This window comes from Pelophylax lessonae (assembly GCF_965119305.1).
Source record: "Pelophylax lessonae genome assembly, chromosome: 1".
NCBI classification, from domain to species: Eukaryota; Metazoa; Chordata; class Amphibia; order Anura; family Ranidae; genus Pelophylax; species Pelophylax lessonae.
In genome coordinates, this window is record NC_138768.1 from 751,296,177 (window position 1) to 751,320,485 (window position 24,309).

General features: G+C 46.0%; 1 protein-coding gene across 4 annotated transcripts in view; it reads left to right on the forward strand.

Moving 5' to 3' along the window:
* The window catches only part of ATP8A1 (ATPase phospholipid transporting 8A1), a 473,872-nt gene that overhangs the window by 186,027 nt on the left and 263,536 nt on the right, over positions 1-24,309 (forward strand). For all 4 annotated transcript variants that reach the window (XM_082272128.1, XM_082272127.1, XM_082272129.1 and 1 more), the window contains 2 exons: positions 3,676-3,721; positions 18,002-18,042. In XM_082272128.1, coding sequence (XP_082128254.1) covers positions 3,676-3,721; positions 18,002-18,042 — 87 coding nt within the window. The remainder of the gene's footprint in view (positions 1-3,675; positions 3,722-18,001; positions 18,043-24,309) is intronic.

The window sequence follows — 24,309 nt, forward strand, 5'->3', positions numbered from 1 at the left end:
CTCCTCTCTCTCTCTTCTTCCCCCCCCTCTCTCTCTCTCTCTCTCTCTTCTTCCCCCCCCCCTCTCTCTCTCTCTCTTCTTCCCCCCCCCCTCTCTCTCTCTCTCTCTTCTTCCCCCCCCCTCCTCTCTCTCTCTCTCTTTCTTCCCCCTCTCTCTCTCTCTCTTCTTCCCCCCCCCCTCTCTCTCTCTCTCTCTCTCTTCTTCCCCCCCCCCCTCTCTCTCTCTCTCTCTCTCTCTCTTCTTCCCCCCCCCCCTCTCTCTCTCTCTCTCTCTCTCTCTTCTTCCCCCCCCCCCCTCTCTCTCTCTCTCTCTCTCTCTTCTTCCCCCCCCCCCTCTCTCTCTCTCTCTCTCTCTCTCTCTTCTTCCCCCCCCCCTCTCTCTCTCTCTCTCTTCTTCCCCCCCCCCTCTCTCTCTCTCTCTCTTCTTCCCCCCCCCCCTCTCTCTCTCTCTCTCTCTCTCTCTTCTTCCCCCCCCCCTCCTCTCTCTCTCTCTCTCTCTTCTTCCCCCCCCCCCCTCTCTCTCTCTCTCTTCTTCCCCCCCCTCTCTCTCTTCTCTCCCCCCCCCAATTATCAATTATCGTTCACATTTTCCCTTGCTTTCTTCTCCCCTCTCTCCCTTCTTCTCTCTTCTTTCTCCTCTCTCTCTCTCTCTCTCTCTCGCTCTATTCTTTCCTCTCTCTCTCCTTTCTCTTTCGCTCTTTCGCTTTATTTCGCTCTTTCTTTTTCTTTCGCTTTCTCTCGTTCTCTCGTTCTCTCGTTCTCTCGCTCTTTCTCTATCTCTCTCTCTCCCTTACATTTTCCCTTTTATCTCTAGTAAAGCAGTAGAGTTGTACATCTGGGATTCAGTCTTTATTCTGCTGAGTTTATATGCATTGTTCACCTGCGGCACTGTTATTAGTAATCTGTACTGAACGTCCCAGCCATCAGTTTTCATGGGACCTGACACAGTTTTGGAGAAAAGAAGTTTTGTAGTTTAAGCAAGCAATGGCTTTTGTGTTCTAAGAAGTAAGACGGTGATATGACACGTGGGGGGTAAATTAGAACAACTTCTGGAGAGTGCTTGTGCTGCTAAAATAGGATGGCTTAGTGGTTAGCACTCCTGTCTTGCATCACTATAGTCCCAAGTTCTATCCCTAACAAGGACAAGCCTGCATGTTCGAAAGTTCTCTTTCAGCTTACGAGGGTTTCCTCTAGTTGCTCTGGTTTTCTCCCACACTCCAAAGGCCTGCTGATAAGTTTAATTGGTTCCTATCTAAATTGGCCTTAAGGTCTATGTGCAAGTATGTGAGAGAGGAGTTGGAGATGACTGGGAAGAGAAACTAAAGTAGGCACTCTAAGATGTACAAAACTGACTGGGCAGATGTGGCTGGGATCAGATCAGTGGCGGGGGGAGAGGTGGTCTCTTATCTTTTGGGTAAGCAAATTTTCTATTAGTCAGAGCAGCTGGTGCCTGAACAGAGAAGAGCACAGAGGAGGTTGCACTGCAGAGTTGAGAATTTGATTGGCATCCACTCAGCTGCTGGCTCACATTACAGAATAAAAGGCAAAGAAGCTGGCAATCAGCAGAATGGGAAATTTGCAAAAGAGGAACACTGTAAGGCTCCTTTCACACGGCCGCTCCGTGTGAAAGGTCCGCTGCGGGACTTTTTTTTTTTTTTCTTCCACGGAGCGGATGACATTTCTGCTCCGTGTGCCCGCATATCATCCCATCCGTTTGCGGATGATATGCGGACATAATGTAAGTATATGGCACTGCGGATGACACCGCTGACATCCGATTTTCCTTCCTTTCCGTTTTTTACACGGAAGGAAAAATGGGGTTCTGTTCCATTTGTAAAAACGGAACAGAACTGAAAGGAGGAAAATCGGGTGTCAGCGGATGGTATTTCGCTGACACCCGCAGTGCCATTCACTTACATTATGTCCGCAAATCATCCGCAAACGGATGGGATGATTTGCGGACACACGGAGCGGCCGTGTGAAAGGAGCCTAAACTTGTGGTTATGAGCATCATCCATTGGGGTTGCCTGATCACATTCACAAAGTTTTGCATGATAGCTGCCAGGTTTACATACCGTGTTGATGTGGTCAGCGTTGTTGTCCTCTAACTGGAGACAGGTGATAACCAAGCTGTATTGCAGCTGCAGTAGAGAAAAGCGAGATCACTGATCTGGCTGTGCAGTCTGATAGAAGTTGCTAGAGCAAAAGACTTAAAGCGGTTGTATCCTCAAAAAAAAAAAAAAAAAAACCCTGCAGGACAAAGGCATAATGAGCTAATATGCATCGCATACTAGCTCATTATGAAATACTTACCTTAGAACCTAGCCCCGACACTGTCTCCTGGACACCGCTGAGGCAGCTGACCTCTTCCCTCAGCGTCTCTTCCGGGTGCGGCTGCTCCGGCGCTGTGAGTGGCCATAGCCGCGATGACGTCACTTCCATGCATGCGCGCGGGAGTTCAATTTCTGGCAAGGAGCCGGACCTTCAGAGCACATGCACCGCTGGTGTCAGCGGCTGCATGCAGGGCGAATATCTCCTAAACCGTGTAGGTGTAGGAGATATTTAATTTTACCTACAGATAAGCCTTTTTTTAGGCTTACCTGTAGGTAACAGTTAAAAAGGGAAGTATACTACCGCCTTTGACATTAAATATGAACAATGCATATTCCTATACACTGTGTACTTGATTGTTTTTATATTCCTATACACTGTGTACTTGTTTCAATCCAGAGCACCAAGGGTTGATTTACTTTGCCTTTGAGACAATCCTATAGTGAAGTCTATGTGCATTGACTGTGCAGGTGTGGCTATTAAAAATATTTTGGCTGCAGCTCTACAGCAGGATGTGCTATGCAGAGAAGTATACATCTAGGGCTGGGTAGGTAGCTTACTTGGGTCAGTAGGGCTAGGAAGGATAGGTGCAGTTTGTTATAGTGCATTTATGAAGTGTATGTTTAAAGCAAACTATTATGAGTACCAAAATATGACTTTAAATTCGCTCCTTTTTAATGTACAAATATTGCTGGGATAGGAGGGACAGCACTAGAATTCAGTCACCTTTTAAGCTAGGTTTACACTTGTGCAGGTCATGTGACCAGCGTTTGCTCAGGCACAGCAGCATATTAATTTGAATGGGCTGCCGTTCCCCGTTAAATGCAGGAAAGCAGTACCTGCACTACTTTGGAAATTTCAGCCGGCACATGCACCAGGAGCACAGCACGGCTCCCAGTGTGGGTGCGTTTTTCAGTGCGGGCGGCGTGCCATTGGGATTGGCACCCACCCCCCGGTCCCACCTTTCACTGTGCAGGTAGTTGCAGCTGCGGGAATTTGTATGGGCCCCACAGGTGTGAACCTAGCCTTAGTTTTCCAACCATGTATTTATCTGTTACTTTGTAGTAACTGTGTTTTTTTTTTCCAAGAGGAGAAATTTTAGCACTGTAACAGAAAACATACACTGGATGTGTGATGGGAAGATATGGCTCCCCGATGTACTTACACAATTGCAAACTGTAAATAGAAACTGTTGTGTTTTTTTCCCCTATTTATTCTTGTAAACCACAACCTGTTATAAGAGAGTTCATTAATAAATCAAGCACCAGAAAAGTGCCCTTTCACAATATCTGATAGAAGCAATGCTCCTTTTGTTAGTAACCATCCTGATTTTTGTTTCTTACAGAAACGACACAAAGCTGACAATTATGTGAACAAGAAAAAAACTCAAGGTAGGTCTTGTGATTTCCTAGCTGTGTGGGTGGTGTTATTTTGTTTTTTTCTAGCACTGTTGAACCACCTGGTCTGCTGGCATCTTTTTTGGAACCAGTTTTATGACGTGATCCTGTTGAACTCGCCTGAAGATGTTTCATTTTTCATCTGCTGGCATTCAGCAATAGTCTTGATGATCAGAGAAGCCGTATACCCTGAAGGGTGCTTAAAACACAGTTACTCTTTAGTTCATTGATGGACACAGCTCCTGATATTCTTAACCATTGGGTTATACTGCCCCCTACAGGAGTAGAACACTACGCAGAAAAAAAGTCTGCCTATGCCTGTGGGCAGTCTCAGGGGATATACTCCCTCTCTCTGCTATAGGTCCTCAATTTTTTTCTGCCTATTCAGGAGTAAGGTCCTAGTTCCTTGCTGGGATCTCTGGTGCTGGCAAATTTTTTTCTTTAGATAGAAATCTTTCTCCTGTTTTTTTTCTGTGAGATCTACAATCAACTGCCGGACTGGGCAACGGGCTGGATAATCTAGATCCAGTGGTAACCTCAATCTGGCCAGCGAGCACGCGCAGACCTCCGCTCCGCACTAGGCCGGCCACGACATAGCCCCACTGGATGGGAGCTAGCCTGCAAGTTAAATGCCTCGTGAGATCCCATACGACCAAGTCTTGGCCCGAGTCACAGCGTTCCTCCTGGCCGACAGCCCCCATTTAGATGGCGAGAGGTTCTGTCTGGAGCAGTGCCCACCTGGTTCCTGGTATGGTGAGTGGCTGTCCCCTCTGCCCCTGGAGAGTTTTGAGGTGGACGTGGGCCCCTCCTTGAGAGGTTGACCCCCGGGTTCCCCTCCTTCCCGTCAGGCACCCCCCTTCATCTGCCCCCCCCCCCATCTTAACCCACCCTCCACTTATGCTGGGGCTGTGTGGGTGTTCTGGTCCACCTCCTGGCACTATGCTGGCGATTGGGGGGGGTGTTTCCTTTCCCCGCCTATTTTGACAGAATTGTCACTACAGAGTTGGAACAACCAACGTGTCCCCTTGGGATCCCTTAGCGATTTGCTAGGCGATGCCCCTATGAAGAGTCACTTCTTAAGAAGTGGACTGTTCCACCCGCTGGTGGACCCTCTGCTTTCCAGATTGAACAAGGCAACCATGATTCCGGTTGAAAAGTCACCTTTAAGGATCCAGCAGGAAGGCAGAGGCTGTGGCCCGCAATATGGCTGGTTTGGCACTGAGGCCGGTATTCACCATTGCCCTGGTTTTGCAAACCCTGAGTGGGCTAAGTTTTTACGCCGTGACCTGGAGGGAGAAAAGCTCCCCCCTGCCTTTGCTGCGCTGGCAGACCAGCTGGTCCAGGGACTGCAATTTATGGCTCCCCTAGTGGCTCGGCTCTTTTTCAGGAGTGGTCCTTCGGCGTGTCTTTTTGCTCAAATTCTGGTCTGCGGACCAGATTTTCGAAAAAGGCCTTGACTGGCCTTCCCTTTCAAGGAGATCACCTGTTTGGAGCTACCCTGGATGACATCATTAAAGGTCTCACAGGGGGAAAGAGTACCTTTCTTCCGCAGGCTACTAAGGGCAAGGACCCTCGTCATAGACGTGGGCCTTCCTTCTCTGCTTAACGGAAGTTTTTTTTGTTCCTCAGGGTTGACTGACAAGGGCTCAAAGCCTTTCAGGGCCTCCTCTGGTCTAGCAAGCCGAGAGTGGGCTCCTTCAGCATGAAGGTGTGCCCTCACCCGTATCAGGGTTGGGGGGGGATGTCTTCGCTGGTTTCAGGACCCGTGAACTTCCCTGGTACAAGACAAATGGGTCCATAAAGGTCCGGCTACAAGATTGGGTTTCTCTCTGGTCTCCCAAGAAGGTTCTTTCCTTCCAACTTGTGCCTGTCCCCGGACCGCTTACAGGGTCTGTTTGGGGCGGTACAAGACCTGTTACTTGAAGGGGTGATTGTCCCATATCTGACTTGGTAACATTTTCAGGGTTTTTACTCAAACCTTTTTACAGTTCCCAAGAAGGAAGGCAAGGTGCGTCCAATCCTGGACCTTAAGGCGCTGAACTGCTTTGTGCGAGTGCAGAAGTTCAGAATGGAATCCATTCGCACATTGGTGGCATCCCTGCATAGACGGGATTTTCTTGCCTTGGGAGAGGAGCATTATCAGTTTGTGGCGTTACCCTTTGGTCTCACCTCTGCTCCTCGGGTCTTCACCAAATTGTTTGCCCTGGTGCTAGCGTTGCTACACCAACGGTGGATCGCGGTACTGGGCTACTTGGACGACGTCCTTCGGCGAATGAAGTCTCTACTGCTCTGGTGGAAAACCTGGAAATCACCATACCAACTCTCAGGGAGTTCGGCTGGATTCTGAATTTTCAGAAGTCTGCTGTGGTCCCGTCCACAAAGCTTAACTTTCTAGGTCTGACTCTGGACTCGGCCTTAGCCAGAGTGCCCCTTCCTCTGGACAAGCTCCAGCAATTGCAGGCTGCAATTCGTCATCCTGCTGTCCAGCAGATGGTCATCCCTCCGGACTTGCATGCGGGTGCTGGACCTGATGGCATCTACCTTCGAGATGGTTCCATTTGAACAGTTCCATAGGAGATCCCTGCAAAGGGAGATTTTGACCAAATGGGACAAGACTACGCACTCTCTGGACAATCTGATCCTGCTAAGCTGGGGATTGAAGGATTCCCTGATATGGTGACTTCATCCCTGATGCTTCGTCTGGGCAAATCCTTCCTCCCCTTGTATTGGACAGTGGTCACCACGAATGCCTGCCTGACCGGCTGGGGAGGCGTCCTCTGCAAAAATTCTGCTCAGGGGCTCTGGACACTGGAAGAGTCCAGACTACCGATTGAGGTCTTTGAACTCCGAGCAATCAGACTGTGCCTGGACCATTGGATGGATTGTCTTCAGTGCGCATTCAATCGGACAATGACATGACTGTGGCTTATGTCAATCACCAGGGGGGCACAAGAAGTGTTCTGGTGGCTCTGGAGGTAGCCGGCATTCTAAAGTGGGCAGAATGCTTTGTTCCAGCCCTCTCCGCCGTACACATTCCTGGGGTGGAAAACTGGCTGGCGGAGTACCTCAGTTGGCAGGTGTTGGCCCAAGGGGAGTGGCCCCTTCATTCAGGGGTGTTTCATTAGTTGTGTCACCGGTGGGGCATCCCCGAGGTGAATCTGCTGGCGTCTCAGCTCAACAGAAAGGTGCAGAGGTTTGTGGCTCGGTCACGGGATCCTCTGGCGGACGCCACAGATGCGCTGGTGGCTTTCCGTGGTCAGTATCATCTGATTTACGCCTTCCCTCCCAAGCTTCTGCCAAGACTTCTACGCAGGATTGAGGCAGAAGAGATTTCGGTCATCTTAGTGGCTCTGGACTGGCCTTGCTGGGCTTGATACGCGGATCTGGTGCCGCTGGTTGCCGATGTTCCGTGGGACAGCGGATACTCCCTGAGAGGAAGCTTCCAAGGACCAATCTTACATTCTACTTTACAGTCACTGGCTTTGATTGCTTGGCTGTTAGAACGCCAGGTGCTGATGGATAGAGGTTTGTCTTCATCTGTGATTCCAATGCTGTTAAAAGCTAGGAAATCTACTCGTATCTACCATTGTACGTGGAAGTCGTACATTGCATTGTGAGAATCTCTTGGGGTTCATCCCCCGCTCTTTCTCTGTGGCTCATATCTTGACCTTTCCTCAACGGGGGGGGGAGGTTTGGGTTGAGCAGAAACTGGCCTTGAGTACTGTCAAGGGTCAGTTGTCGGCCTCAGCCTTCTTTCAACAGCCCTTGGCCACACACTCCCTGTTGTGTACTTTTCTTCAAGGAGTTAGGCACTTGGCCCCTCCCAATGCGGTCTCTGTTGATGCCTCGAAACTTCAATTTGATGCTCTGTCCTTCAGAAGGCTCCTGTTGAGAATCTAATGGAGATTCCCCTGCTTACGCTGTCCCAGAAGGTGGCCTTCTTGGTGGCTATCACTTCTGCGTGTAGGGTGCCGGAAATTGATGGCGTTAGCCTGTCGTTCACCTTACTTGGTGGCTCATAGAGATAAGGTGGTTCTTTGTCCCTTTCTGTCGTTCCTTCCAAAGGTTGTCTCTAATTCTCATTTGAATGAAGACATTGTGTTGCCTTCCCTGTGCCCCAGGCCTAAACATCCGAAGGAAATTGCCTTGCATGCCTTGGATGTGGTCCAGGCAATTAGGGTGTACCTGGCAGCTATGGAGTCTTTTAGGAAGTCAGACTCATTATTTGTGCTTACGAATGGACCTTGGAAAGGATTGCCCGCTTCCTCTGCAACCATTTACAGATGGATCAGACAGACAGGGATTCAGACCTATTCCATCAAGGGTCAGGTTCCTCCTTTCCCTGTCAAGACGCACTATACTCGGCGTTCAGTGCCTCCTGGGCCTTCCATCATCAGGCGCATGTTTACAAAGCGGCCTCCTGGTCATCAGTGCACACTTTCACAAAGTTCTATAAAGTGGATGTGTTGGTATCTGTGAATGCTTCCTTGGGCAAGGTTTTGCAGGCTGCTGTTTAGAGGACCTGGTCCTCTTTGAGGGTGTATTGTTTTTTTTTTTTTCAGGTGAGCTCCAGTTGTTTTGGTTGTGCTCCTGTTTACCTGGTTGGCTATAGTTTGCCTTGGGAATTTGTTTCACTGTTCCCACCCCTCATATTTAATACTGCTTTGGGACGTCCCAATGGTTAAGAATATCAGGAGTTGTGTCCGTCAATGAACGAAAGAAGATTGGATTTTTGACTTACCGTAAAATCCATTTCTCTGATAATCAGCGGACACAGCACCCACCCCTCTGTGGAGTTGTAGTCTTCTGACACTGCTTGTAACAAAATTGAATACCTATAGCAGAGAGAGGGAGTATACCCCCTGGGACTGCCCATAGACCTAGCCAGACTTTTTTTCTGTCTAGTGTCCTACTCCAGTAGGTGGTGGTATAACCCATTGGTTAAGAATATCAAGAGCTGTGTCTGTCAATGAACATCAGAGAAATGTATTTTACGGTTAGTCAAAAATCCCATTATTTGTGGTACTGCTCTCTCCCTGGTATACAAAAAACATTTAGCTTTTTCCTACTTGGAGAAAAACTGAAATATTCTGCCACTACATTATACAGTACACTGCTCATTTAGAAAATTATGACCACTGACAGATAAAGTAAATACCATTGATTATATAATTTCAGTGGCACTTGAAAGTAGGTGGTATACAGTGCCTTGCAAAAGTATTCACCCCCTTGTCATTTTTTCATGTTTTGTTGCCTCAGAACCTGGAATTAACATGGATTGTTTGAGGATTTGCATCATTTAATTTACACAACATGCCCACAACTTTGAAGATTTTTTTTTTTTTTAATTGTGAAGCAAAAAACAAATAGGACGAAATAACAGAAAAGGTCAATGTGCATAACTATTCACTCCCCTAAAGTCAATACTTTGTAGAGCCACCTTTTGGGGCAATCACCGCTCCAAGTCACTTTGGATAAGTCTCTATGAGCTTGCCACATCTTACCACTGGGATTTTTGCCCATTCCTCCTTGCAAAACTGCTCCAGCTCCTTCACGTTGGATGGTTTGCGCTTGTGAACAGCAATCTTTAAGTCTGACCACAGATTATCTATTGGATTGAGGTCTGGACTTTGACTAGACCATTCCAACACATTTGCATGCTTCCCCTTAAACCACTCAAGTGTTGCTTAAGTAGTGTGTTTGGAGTCATTGTCCTGCTGGAAGGTGAACCTCCGTCCTAGCATCACGCACAGAGCGGTACAGGTCTTGCTCAAGAATATCCCTGTATTTAGCACCATCCATCTTTCCCTCAACTCTGACCATTTTCCCAGTCCTGGCTGCTGAAAAATATCCCCACAGCATGATGCTGCCACCACCATGTTTAACTGTGGGGATGGTGTTCTTTGGGTGATGTGATGTGTTGGGTTTGCGACAGACATAGCGTTTTCTTTGATGGCCGAAAAGTTCAATTTTAGTCTCATCAGACCAGAGCACCTTCCTCCATACATTTTGGGAGTCTCCCACGTGCCTTTTCGCAAAGTCAAAACGTGCCATTTTGTTTTTTTGCTGAAAGTAATGGCTTTCTTCTGGCCACTCTGCCATAAAGCCCAACTCTATGGAGCATACAGCTTATTGTTCTCTTATGTACAGATACTCCAGTCTCTGCTGTGGAACTCTGCAGCTCCTCCAGGGTTACCTTAGGTCTCTGTGCTGCCTCTCTGATAAATGCCCTCCTTGCTCGGTCAGTGAGTTTTGGTGGGCGGCCGTCTCTTGGCAGGTTTGCTGTTCCATGTTCTTTCCATTTGGTTATGATAGATTTGATGGTGCTCCTGGGGATCATCAAAGATTTGGATATTTTTTTATAACCTAACCCTAACTTGTACTTCTTAACAGCATTGTCCCTTACTTGTTTGGAGAGTTCCTTGACTTTCATGTAATTGTTTGGTTAGTGGTGCCTCTTGCTTAGGTGTTGCAGCCTTTGGGGCCTTTCAAAAAAGGTATGTATATGTAATGACATCATGTAACACTTAGATTGCACACAGGTGGACATCATTTCACTAATGTGACTTCTTAGGGTAATTGGTTGCACCAGCTTTTTATGGGCTTCGTAAAAAAGGAGGTGAATACATACGCACATGCCAATTTTCTGTTTTCTATTTCTAAAAAATAGTTTTATTTATATATTTTTTCTCATTTCACTTCACCAACTTTGACTATTGTGTTCTGATCCATCACATACAATTCAGATGAACAAAACCTTAAACTTAAGGCTGTAATGTAACAAACAAGGTAAAAAGTCAAGGGGGGTGAATACTTTTACAAGGCACTGTATATTGGTCAGCAAATGAACTTGTTATCCTTGAAGTTGATGTGTTGAAAGCATGAAAGAAAATGGGAAAGCGAAAGGATCTGAGTGACTTTTACAAGGGCCAAATTGTAACGGCTAGACAACCGGGTCAGAGCATTTCCAAAAGGGCAGTTCTTGTGGCATGTGCTTGGCCTGCAGTGGTCAGGACCCACCAGAAGTGGTCCAAGGAAGGATAACTGGCAAACTGCTGACAGGTTCATGGTTGACCATTGGTCCGTGATGCAAATGAGGAGCGAAGGCTGGCCTGTGAGTAGCCCGATCCAATATAAGAGCTACTGTAGCTCAAATTGCTGAAAAAGTAAATTCTGATAGGTGTCGGAACACACAATTCATAGCAGTCTGTTGCGTATGTGACTGTGTAACCTTCAATCGGTCAGGGTACCAATGCTGGCCCGTGTTCACAGCCAAAAGTGCCAAAGCACATGAGTATCAGAACTGGACCAAGGAACAATGGAAGATGTCTTTAAGGTGTTCAGGCCTCCAGATTTAAGTACAATCAAGTATCTGTGGGATGTGCTGTAAAAACTCATCCATGGAGAGCCCCCTTCCACCTGCAACTTACAGGACTTAAAGCTGGGGTAGGCAACCTTTTGGAGGTTAAGATCTACCTGGACAAAAAATAACTATTAAGCCCCCAATAAAAACACAGCATAGCATCCTGTGCACCCGCACTAGTGTCCTCTGTCCACCTTCACATCATCCCCCTCACAGTAGTGTGCTACCCCCCTCCCCCCAGCAGTGACCTCTGCCCCCCTTTTACAGCAGTTTCACCTGCCCCCCTCCACCTCATAGTAGGGTCCTCTGCCCCTCCCCCTATAGCAGTGTTTTCTGTCCCCCTTCACATTGTCACACCCCCCCCCCCATCTGTAATGTTCTCTGCACCCCTATAGCAATATCCTCTGCACCCTTTACAACCCCTCCCTACCCAGTGCAATGTCCTTTTGTCCCCCTACACATCCTCCAATCCCCAATGTAGTGTCCTCTGTCCCTTTCACCCTCTCCACTGTAGTATTCTATGTTCCCTTTAGGGCCAGTTTACTATCTTTCAGATGTTAGCATGGTCTGACTGTGCTCAGCTTTTGTCATTTGTGTCATTGGGAGAAATAGTGCCCTATTTTTGTTAGCAGAAGGAATTCTGCCCTTTCTCTATCGTTCATGGACAGACGCAGCTCCTCATCTTCATGACTCATAGGGTTATGCTCCTCCTCCTAGGAATAGACACTAGGCCGGAGAAAAACGTAACTACGCCTATGGGGGCTGTCCCTGCAGGCATAACCCCTCAGACTCTATCATCAAACAGTTTGTTCTGCCTAGTGTTAGGAAAAGGACCTAGCTCCCTGCTGGGACTTCAGTCTTAGCTGTAACAGGGAAACTTTGTGATTTTATTTTTTAACTAGTTAGTTCCTGAGGACCAAGATCCAGAGGAACTACAAGCAATAGCCGGCTGCAACTTCGCACTGGATAATCTAGATCCTTAAGGTCTCCCAGCCTGGCCAGAGAGCGTGGGCAGGTTATAGTCCAGAACTAGGCCTCGCCACGACAGTCCCCCGATGGTTTGGGACGAGCCTGTGAGTGGACAGTCTCGCTGGGATGCATCGACCTGGAACGACCTGAGTCGCAGCTTCCCCATTGCTGACAGCACCCCCATCCTGGGTGGGAGGTGATCTGTTTCGGAGTGGCGCCCACCTAGTACCGTGGTATGGTGAGTAAAATTGTTCCCCCAGACAGCCTTGGCAGTCACGGGGTGGGCGTGGGCCCCTCCCTGGAATGGTCGGACCTTAGGGGCTCCCTCAGTTCCCTGGTCCCCCGTGGAACTAATCTGGTGTACCCCTTGGAATTCTCCTACGCCTAGCAGGTTTTACCTTGGGGGGGGTGGTAATAATGTGGACGTTGTGGTGCTTATTTGAGGGGGTGGACTATCCTGGGTGGGACCTATTGTTTAGATGCCTATTGTTCTGGGACCCCTTTGGGGGTCCTGGAGACCACATGGCGCGCCGTGGGGGCTGCCATTTTGCTGTGGTTCATGATCTCTGTGTTCCCATTAGTTTGCATACGCAGACATTTTCTATACCCTATTGAGAATGTATGAGCGGCCATTTTCTTGAGGTCCGTGGGATGGATACGCATGCGGCATGGCTTGTAATGATCGAGGCAGAGCTTCTTCCTCTTCCTGTGCAGACAGTGATGGTTTTGTTTTTTTCAGGCTGGATGCTTCTCTGTGGTCTGGTAACCTTCCTTGGTTTCCCTGTGGGTTTGTTCCTCTTCTGCTCTGCTATTATTACATAATAATCAGGGATTGTGAATCCGCGGTAATAGCGGTGGGACCACGTTTTTCGTGGTCTTAAAGGGACATTACACAAAAAATGTTTTTATTTGAGCAATGGAGTACCAGGATAAAAATTCATCTGCAGACCCCCTGGAAGCGTCTGCGGGTTCACAGTCACAGCCAGAAATTGCATTTTTTTTTTTTTTTTTGCAAGCCTGTTGTCAAAAGTGGATTTTGTCATTTCTGGTGCTGCCAGCCGCAAACGTCCGTCCTCGCCTCCATCGGCACGACTCTGAGACAGATATGGTAGCCGCGGATGCAGACCACCTTAAGGGGTCGGTGTATTCAAATTTTGACGGTGAAGAGGACCTGGCTTCATGTGTGGAAACCCTGATAGTTTCTGTGTGGGAAACCTTAAAATTGGTTGATGAACCTACAGTGTAAGATACGCAGGTATCTTTTGGCTCCCGCAAATCCCGTAAATCGGGCAAGGTGCTCCCTTGTCCAGAATTGTTTCATACTATTGTGGATGAACAATGGCGACGCATTAAGCACATGTTGGTGGTGCCTAAGCATTTTGCACGCCATTATTCTTTTGCGGAGGCGGTGACCAATAGGTGAACTGTACCACTGAAAGTGGATTCTCCGGTGGCCAGGTTGAAAAGTGACTCTGGTACTGGTAGAAGAGTCTCCAACCTTTCCGGATCCCGTGGATAGACGGGTGGAATCCTTGTCCCGCCATTTACATGTGGTAGCAGGTCACATGTTAAAGGCTACCTTTTGTGAATGTTTTAGTAGAGCAGACTGCTGCTGAATGGGTGAAGTTACTGAAAAGTTACTTGGGAACGGAATGGCTTCCCCCTGTGGTACTGGAACTAATAGACTAGTTGACGCAAGCCCTGGTGTTCATGTGTGATACGTTCCTGGACTTTGTTGGTGGCCAGGACGTCCGCAGTGGAGATTGCTATTAAGCGCATGGTATGGCTAAAATGCTGGTTGGCTGACCAGGCTTCTAAGAAGGCTGTGACTGATCTTCCTTTTACAGGGCAGATGCTGTTTGGATCCTCCCTGGACGAGTTGATCAAAAGTATTACGGGGGGTAAGAGCACTAATCTGCCACAATCCTCTAAGGGCAAGGCGCCGCGTACTAGGCGGGGGCCTTCCTTTACTGCTCACAAACGTATTTTTCGTGCCTCTGGGTCGCATGAAAAAGGTAAACCGTTTAGGTCTTCTGGGGGTTCCAAGAAGCCATGGTTGGGAAAATCTAAGTCCGGCCAATCTGGACCTGCATGAAGGGTCTCCTTCACCAGAGTCTGGGGTGGGGGGACGTCTTTGATTCTTTCAGGAACCCTGGGCCTCCTTGATTCAGGACAAATGGGTTAACAAACTGATCCAATTAGGATACAAGATCGAATTCCGGTCTCGTCCGTTGGACAGGTTCTTCCCGTCCAATCTTCCATTATCCCCAATCCGGTTAAGGGACTTACGAAGGGCGGTATACGACTTGCTGTCGCAAGGAGTGCTTGTGCCGGTTCCCGCTCAGGAAAGTTTTCAGTGGTTTTATTCAAACCTATTTACCGTGCCCAGAAAAGAAGGCAAGGTGCGTCCCATCCTGGATCTCAAGGCCCTGAACCGCTTAGTGCAGTTACAGAGGTTTCGGATGGAGTCCATTTGCACGGTAGTAGCGTCTCTGCATCAGGGAGATTTCTTAGCCTCCATAGATATCAAGGACGCATATCTAAACATCCTATCTACGCTGGACACCAGCGGTTTCTTCACTTTGCGGTAGCAGAGGAGCATTATCAATTGCCCTTTGGTCTCGCCTCCACTCCGAGTGTTTACCAAGGTACTAGCACTGGTATTGGCACTGCGCTGGCGGGGGATTGCGGTACTGTGGTACCTGGACGATCTCCTGTTGAAAGCGGACTCTCATTCAGGAGTTCAGTTGGAACATAAATTTCAAGAAATCCGTGCTGACTCCGGTTCTGAGACTGGATTATCTGGGCTTGAGTCTTGATTCAGCCTTGGCGAGGGTTTTTCTTCCCCCGGACAAGCTGCAAAAGTTGCAGGGGGCAATTCAGTTGTTGTTGGACAACAATCTGTCCTCTCTACCAGTTTGTATGTGAGCCTTGGGTCTGATGGTATTGACCTTCAAGGCGGTTCCATTTGCTCAGTTCCATATAAGGCCTTTGCAAAGGTAGATTCTTGTTAAAAGGGAACAAGGATCCTAAGTCCTTGGATTCTGTGATTCGGTTGAGCCACAACACCAAATCTGCTCTGTTGTGGTGGATTCAGTCTCCAGCACTGTGCCAGGGCAAGTCCTTCCTTCCATTGTTTTGGCTGGTGGTAACCACGAACGCCAGCCTGTCAGGCTGGGGCGGGGTGCTGGGGAATCTCTGTGCCCAGGGTACCTGGACAATGGAAGAGTCAAAACTTCCGATAAGTGTTTTGGAGCTCAGAGCGATAAAGCTTTGTCTGAGTCATTGGATGACTCGTCTGCAAGGTTGTCCGGCTTGGATTCAATCAGACCAAGCCACGGCTGTGGCTTACATCAATCACCAGGAGGGCACCAAGAGTGTCTTGGCCAAGGAGGTGGCCAAAATTCTGGCCTCGGTGGAAAGCTTTGTTCCAGCCCTCTCTGCTGTACATGTTCCAGGTGTGGAAAACTGGCAGTCCGATTACCTGAGGAGTCAGGTGTTGGATCGAGGGAAGTGGTCTCTACACCCGGAGATGTTCTGCCTCCTGTGTGTCTGGTGGGGGACTCCCGAGGTCGATCTGTTTTGCCTCTCACCTCAACAAAAAGGTGCAGAGATTCGTAGCCAGGTCTCGGGATCCTCTGGCCGACGCCACAGATGCACTGGTGACTCCTTGGGGTCAGTATTGGCTGATTTATGCATTTCCTCAGTTGAAACTCCTGCGGAGGCTTCTGCGCAGGATAGAGGTGGAAAACATTCCGGTCATTCTGGTGGCTCCAGACTAGCCTCGCCGGTCTTGGTACGCAGACCTGATGAGGCTGGTTGCCGATACCCCTTGGAGAATTCCTCTCAGGGAAGATCTACTGTCTCAAGGTCCAATCTTCCATCCTGCTTTACAGTTGCTGGCTTTTACAGCATGGCTGTTGAAAGTCAGGTGTTGAGAGATAGGGGTCTTTCTGAAGTCAACTGCCAGGAAGATCTAGCATTGTACGTGGAAATTGTACATTTCATGGTGTGAATCGCTGAAGATGCACCCTCGCTTGTTTTCGATCGCTAGGGTTTGGCCTTTTTGCAGAAAGGGGTTGAACAGCGGTTGGCTTTGGGTACTATCGAAGGCCACGTTTTGGCTTTGGCTATATATTTTCAACGCCCCTTAGCCACGCATGTCCTAATCTGGACTGTTATCCAGTGAGTGCGCCATATGGCTCCTCTGAGGCGATCCCTGTTACCTCCGTGGGATCTAAATCTAGTGTTATCTGTTCTTCAAAAGCCTCCTTTTGAAAAAATTCTATAGATTTCGCTGCTTTCTTTGTCTCAGAAGGTTGCCTTCTTCGTGGCGAGCACTTCTGCCCGCAGGGTATCTGAATTGGTGGCGTTTTCTTGCCGCACATCTTATCTGGTGGTACACGGGGATAAGGTGGTACTTCGACCTAATCAGTCGTTCCTTCCTAAGGTGGTTTCTGATTTTCATCTGAATGAAGACTTTGTGTTGCCCTCACTTTGCCCTGAACCTCAGCATCCTAAGGAGTATGCCTTGCATTCTTTGGATGTGGTTCGGGTGATCAGGGTTTATTTAGAGACCACTGAGTCCTTTAGAAAATCAAACACTTTTTTTGTCCTTACTGATGAAGCTTGTAAGGGATTGGCTGCGTCTGCTGCGACCATTTCCAGATGGGTGAGGCAGACGGTGGTACAGGCCTATTCACTGAGGGGTCAGGTTCCTCCTTTCCCAGTGAAGGCTTGTTCTACGAGAGCACTGAGTTGCCTCTTGGACTTTTCGCCATCAGACGTCGGTGCTACAAGTTTGCAAGGCGGCAACTTGGTCATCTGTGCATATATTCACAAAATTCTACAAGGTAGATGTGTTGGCATCCGCGGATGCTTCTTTTGGCCGCAAGGTTTTGCAGGCTGCAGTTTAAAAGAAAACTCTGTTTAATTTCTCTTTGAGGATTCACTTTTTTCCGGGTGAGCTCCAGTTGTTCCTGGTTTATCTCCATGTTGCCTGGTTGGCTAAGTTTAGCCATTGGGGACCTAATGTTTTGCTTCTGCGTTGTTTCCCACCCGTCCTGACTATATTGCTTTGGGACATCCCTATGAGTCATGAAGATAAGGAGCTGCGTCTGTCGATGAACGATAGAGAAAACTGGATTTTTGTAAGAACTTATCGTAAAATCCTTTTCTCGGAAGTTCGACAGACGCAGCACCCACCCCACTACTTCTTAGGTATGTGTTTTTTTGTTGTCTTAATACTGCTTGCAACTAAACTGTTTGATGATAGCAGAGTCTGAGGGGTTATGCCTGCAGGGGCAGCCCCCATAGGCGTGGTTACGTTTTTTTTTCCTGCCTAGTGCCTATTCCTAGGAGGAGCATAACCCTTATTCATGAAGATAAGAAGCTGCGTCTGTTGATGAACTTCCGAGAAATGGATTTTACGGTAAGTTCTTACAAAAATCCAGTTATTGCTGGCATCAATGGCAGAAAAAAATGCTTCAGGGGCCGGATAAAAGCAAGCAAAGGGCTGTAGTTTTGAGACCACTGGACTAAAGCAATTATTTTTTAATGGTATTTGAGGTGCGATTCTGCATTGTGTGAGTGGTTTATGATGATGATGTGATGAAGGTGCGAGTTTGATGCAATTTAACGGCTGTGCCTTTTTGGCTTGTACTACTACACGTGTTTTTGATACGTTTACATTGAAGTCTATGGGTCACAAAATCACACTGTATCACACACAACAAAGTAGCACAGTACCCTTGATCAGAAAGCTTTTAAATCATAAGAAAATGGTTAATCAGTGAGAGTCTTCTAATTATGTTTATGGTTCTCGGTCAAATCTACCTGTAAGGTGATTTTGGATAAACCTTTATGTAATTTGGCTGCTATTTTGTGCAATTCTCAGTGCACTGTGTAATAGATCTGATTGAATGTTTTCTTTCCTCCTTCAGTTCTAAGGAATGGTGCTTGGGAGATTGTGCACTGGGAAAAGGTATGTTTCTGTTTGCATGTTTCTCAAAATGATTACCTATCTGCTTGCCAGAAATTTAATGATTTGTGGGAGCACAAAGTTGTGCTTCCCAAATGAACCCTGATGAAAAGAACTGACAATGGAAAAAGATTAAAATAAGTATTTATATCGACAAACAGGCTGATATAAAGTTGCACTTTCCATATGTCATTTTTTAGTGCAGGTTTGAAATAAGATGGTTCTTACCTTGATAAATGAAGCCAATCGTATCTCTTAATGTTAAAACCTCAACACTTATTGTAAGGCCCATGGTACTGGGGTACCTACTAACAACTTTTTCACCTCCTAGTTTTAGAGCCTATAATCGGGAGAGAACGTTTTCTTTCATTGAATGTTAACTTTAGCATGAGTGTCTTTAGAACTGTCCCACTGTGGTGGTTATGATAATATTCAGATTTAAGTTGGCTATACATTGATCAAAATTCAGCCAGTTAAGCAGAGTCCATCTTCATTTCATTGAATGTGTGGCAGCCTGCGCTGAACAAAAGTCAATCGTTTGCGATTTCTATCAAAGGGACAGGTTGGAAAATATTCTTCAATCAGCGGTTACTGACAATTAACTGCAGTCGCTGATCAATGTATTCTAAAAGTGGCACCTGCTGCTTTCAGAATACAATGCCCTGGTGGGCAGGGATCCTTTCATCCACCTTGTTTGTGGGAATTGTTGAACCTGTATAATTGTATTTGTTTGGGGGGGGGGGTTTCTGCTTTAAACTCGCAACCCTCCCCCCATGCCACATTAGGCATGTAGTTTTCTTGGGGGGGAAAGCTGGTATCTAGGTTTTACAGGTATCTGCTTCCGCTCGGATCGCCTAGGCCAGGAGTGACCAAACATTTTATAAAGAGGGCCAAATTGGAAGTTAACATGCGTGAGGGCCGACCATTTGGCCTGCCATTTTTTGGGCCATTAAAATTAATGGTGACTTAATTGATGACAAATCTTAACGGTGTTAAATCACTCTGCCTTTCATATCTGAAGGCCAGATGAAAAAAAAACCTGAAATACATGTCAAGAACATTGTAAAGTACATTACATAATATTGTTAATAAAGGTTGTCTGTCAACTTTTAAGTTAAAAAAATCTGCACAGGAACATAACCCCAAGTATACATGTTGTGTCCAAATATATTTATTACTGATTTAGACCAACTGACATTAACTGAGATTTTACAATGTATTCATCTCAATTCGGAGCATGCGTGCTCCCTAATCAGTCACACAAGGGTTAACCACATATAAGCGCTATATGAATCCACCAATGATTAATGGTGGCAGCAATAATAGTCATGAATGATGCCAATGTAGTAAATAGAACATTGAAACATGTTATTCAAAATCAGTTCCATGTATGTATAAAACAGCAGTACACCTTGTACAATGACCCCTGCTGGATCTGCAATGGTGAAGCCAAATAAGGGGTTAAAACCTCATTGTGGTGACCATCCAATGTGTGTGAAGGCATAAAACCAGCCAGGAACAATGCAGCAGTGTGGATAGTTGTGCCTTGCTCGCGCTGTGAGGAGATAACGGAATGCCTCAATTCTGGACAGGGAAGGGTTGAAAAAGGGGGTCACACAAAGCCCAGTATAGGAGGCAAGGAAGATCGCCGTCTGTGGCCGCTCTGATCACCCACGATGGGTGCCAACTGGGAAGGGGACCCAGATGTGACGTCCGACTCTGGGGGAATAAGGACCAAAACAAAGCTTGAACCGCTATAGAGCCGATTGTGGTGTGCAGTGACCCAATGCAGGGGAGCGTGGGGAGTGCCTGCTTCTCGTTTGGTTGTCCTGTCAATTTTTCAATATTCTATTTACTACATTGGCTTCATTCATGACTATTATTGCTGCCATTAGTAATTATAATCGGTGGGTTCATATAGCACTTATATGTGGTTAACCCTTGTGTGACTGATACTTTTGAACATCCCTCCTGTATTGTATTAAAAGTCAGCAGCTACACTTTTTATGGCTGCTGACTTAATAAACGCAAAAACGACTGGAACTCTACTAAGGCAAGCTCTGAATGGAAGTATTTCATTGGAGTGAATAGAAAGGTTTCTTTTCAGGGGAGCTCCACTGCATTTTTGCTAATGCTTTGAGCATAGTAAAAGCTCAAACAGGAATAGCTTAAATATGCACCAATATGGCATGGTGAATAAAACCGCAAAAGTTATGCTGCTATAAGTTTTCTTTGCTCTGCATCTGTCAGTTTAAAACATTTGAAGCTTTTTGTTTAATGCAAAAGACATTTTCATTTTTTTTAATCTGCAGCTTTCATTAATGTTTTGGTTTTAATTATGCCTTAATTCTATTAAAATATTTAATCGTGACTGCAGTACCAGTGTTCACATGTACCCATTTGGGTGTCTGCATTTCGTGACACAATGTTCTTTAACCACTGTACCACTAGAGGATTTTGCTATCTTACGTCTGGGCCACTTTTTGCGATTCAGCGCTGTGCGACTTTAACGGACAATTGCGCGGTCGTGCGACAATGTACCCAAACAAAATTTACGTCCTTTTTTTTTTCCACAAACAGAGCTTTCTTTTGGTGGTATTTGATCACCTGTGCGATTTTTTTTACTTTTTGCGATATAAACAAAAAAAGAGCGACAATTTTGAAAAAATAACAATATTTTTAACATTTTTTTATATGAAATTCCCCCCCCCCCCAAAAAAATGTAAAAATCTAATTTTTTTTACATTTTTGGCCAATTTGTTTTTTGCTACCTATGTTTGGTAAAAAAAATCACAATAAGTGTATTTTGATTGGTTTGCGCAAAAGTTATTGCGTTTACTAACTAAGGGAAAGATTTCTGTCATTTTTGGTTTTTTTTTTTTTTAACGAGTAATGGCGGCGATCTGCGATTTTTTTTTTTTTTGCGGGACTGCGACATTGTGGCGGACAGATCGGACCCTTGACTGCCATTTTTGAAACTTTTGGGGGTACCAGTGACATTACTACAGTAATCAGTGTTATAAATATGCACTGTTACTGTAAAAATGACACTGGCAGGGAAGAGGTTAATTTTATTGGAGAGGGAGGGGTTAATGTATGCCTGGTGCTTACTGACGTGTGTGGGGGGAGGTAACTGAGTGAGTCAGGGACAGATCGCATGTTCAGCTATGCTGAACACTGCGATCTGTCATTTAGGAGATCCGCCCGCTCTGTTTACACAGGCGGGCTGATTTCCAAACTAGATTCCCCGACGATTGGGGAAGAGCAGCGGAAATCGCCGCCGCTCCTCCCCTGGCCCCACTCCCGCTGTGACTGAAAACAGCAAGAGCGCGCCTACAGGGGGAGGAGTCTAGCGACGTAGTACTACGTCACTAGACGATAACGAGCCACATTGCTGCAGTAGCAGCAACGTGAGCAGACGTTAAGTGGTTAATTGCGACCTTTGGATTCCAGCCTAAATGCTCTATTTATATTTATCATATATTTATATTTGATTAAATTTTGCTACTTTACGTCAAGCTCTATGATCCTTATAATTACTGTATTTTCTGGCGTATGACTACTTTTGAACCTCAAAAAAATCCCCCAAAAATGGGGGGTCGTCTTATACGCTGAGTATAATATCTCCAAGGTAACCTAAGTATAAGTATTACCGGTAGATGAAAATTAGGGGGGGTCATCTTATACGCCCAGTCGTCTTATACGCCGGGAAATACGGTAACTTAATTATAACCCTGCTTTCGAGAATAAATGCGTGCTACCTTACATATTGTATGGTGTGCGGTCTGTAGAAACTGCTCTAGGCAGCTTTGTGCTGCCCAGTCACAGCCTTTCTGCTATTGGCAGGGGGAGCTGAAAAGCTGGGACAAGGGACAGGACAGCATAAGATCACCATGGCCACATATAAGGAATCATGGTATACTAGCTGCAGAAAATTTCACACTGTTTCTATGGATCTTGTTGGTAAACCTTTAGCCTTTCTTCACATTGGTGTGGTGCGCTAAGGTGCAATATGACACAGAGGTTATCTGGGTTGTGGAAAGGCAGCCTTTCCAATTTAAACGGGCTGTCAGGGCACAAGAATGCACAAAAAAAATCACAAGACCCGATTTTTGTTTCTTAAACGCATTGAACTCCAACATGAAGGGCACCCTACTGTTCTGTCCCTAGGACAGAGAGCTAAACCTTCCTGCTCCATAAACTTCAGATACCATATTTCTTTGATCTCAAATTTATTAGAACAAGCCAGGTGAAACTACAAATTGACAAAAATAAACATCAATCAGTACATATATAATATAGGATGGGATAACAAGAACTCACTTTTTAAGCTCTCTCAGGGGTGATGGCGAGAGAGAAAACATGCCTTGCTGCCCTGCTGTATCTTTTTAAAATGGTGGCTGATTGACTTCCTGTAGAAATCTCCCCAGAATGCTCTGGTTCCTAACAACTTTATTAACACATTTTGTGAGTTTACAATATGTAATGTAGCAGAACTAAAGCTATACCAAAAAATAACGGTAGGTGGTGCCTGTGAACTGCACATAACCAACTTGTGTGAATCGAGAAAACCCAACATGTTATTTTAAGCAACCTAAGCACAAGTAATCCGAATAGAAGTCTGGTGAACAGAACACCTACCACCACCTACCATAAGTCTGTGGCTAATTTTTTCACCTTAGCCTCTAAGCAAAAACTGGCAAGGTGATCACTTATTAAGCATTTACTAATATAACAAATGTGTGCAACTACATTTACAAGACAAAGGAAGCCATTTAAATAACCTTTGTATTTGGGTTTACAAACACTTTAAATGAAGAACTTTGTTTTGTGTATTTATATAAAAATATTCGGTTTCATCCCCCCTCCTATTTTTTGACAAGCCTCTTATGGGGTAAAATCAGAGGAAGAAGCTTGTTTAGAGCTAGATCAGTTGAGTCACAAAGGACATTTTGGTGTGAGGGATCTTCTTCCCTTCAAAGGACAATGGAAGTTGTCATTTCGTTGCTTGCTATTGACAACAGGAACTGTTCTTACATCAGATTTTGGTCGCTTATGCCCCATACACACATGCAGATTATCTGCAGACTTTTGTCTGCAGACTTACCAAAACCATGTAATATGAGGTCAAACCTAAACACTTTCAATTTGTATGCAATCCGGCAGGCCCTTGCACTACAAAGAAAAGGTAAGTCTGCAGACAAAAGTCTGCAGATAATCTGCACGTGTGTATGGGGCATAAGTGTCAGTCTTGAACACCTGCACAAGGCTTACTGGATTTACTGTCAGTCTTGGAAGAAAATCACCTCTATGTAATGGTTCCCAATGTCTGGTATTCTCTCTAGGAATTGCTTTGAATGCCTCTTAATGGATTGCTGTGGATTAGCATGAGGATCAAACTGGTTGATTGCGTTGGATAACAAACCGGCTGTGCTCTTTGTGGGGAAGGGCTAGGCACATTATGTAATTTCTCCTAGAAATTTTGCAAATCCTATGTACACCTCGTTCATTTTAGAAGGGGTTGAAGGTGCAGTTACACACACAGTATATGTAAGCATGACCTTTTAAAAATCTGGCATAGTAAATTACCGGTAAACATTGAGTCTAGCTTTAGTAATTGGGTATTTTTGTTCTTTGATTCTAGATATCATTTTTGTGTCACACTCACATACTATAATTTATTTTGTAAAAGAATATGGAATTAGCCCAGTCCATACCAGCAAACATGCATGTCATTAATGCTGCAAGAAGTCACTTAAACTGGCCATTCATTGGGCGAAATGTGTCAGATTCAGCAGGGACCAGCTACATTTTGATTAGTGTGTGTGGCTGTCTCTACCCGTTTGATCGACTACTTTCAAAGGGACATGTTGGAAGATTGTTTTCAATCTGCAGCTGCTGATCAGTGTATTCTGACAGTGGCAGATGCAGCTGTCCGAATACAATGTCCCAGCGGGGGGAGGGGGGGGGGGCGCACGCACCTTGTCTCCATCCATCTCCCCTTTGTGTTGATGGAGAAATATCTTTCTCTCTCGTTTATTGACAGACGCAGCTCCATATTCTTCTTAACCATTGGGTTATGCTGCCCCCTACAAGAGTAGGACACTAGGCAGGAAAATACTTTACCACACCTATGGGGCAGTCTCTGAAGACATACACCCACTCACTCTGCTATAGGATTCAGTTTTTCTGCCTAGTATAGGGGTAGGACCTAGTTCCCGGCAGGGACTTCGGTCTTAGCTTTTTTTTTTTTTCTTTTTTTTTTTTTTA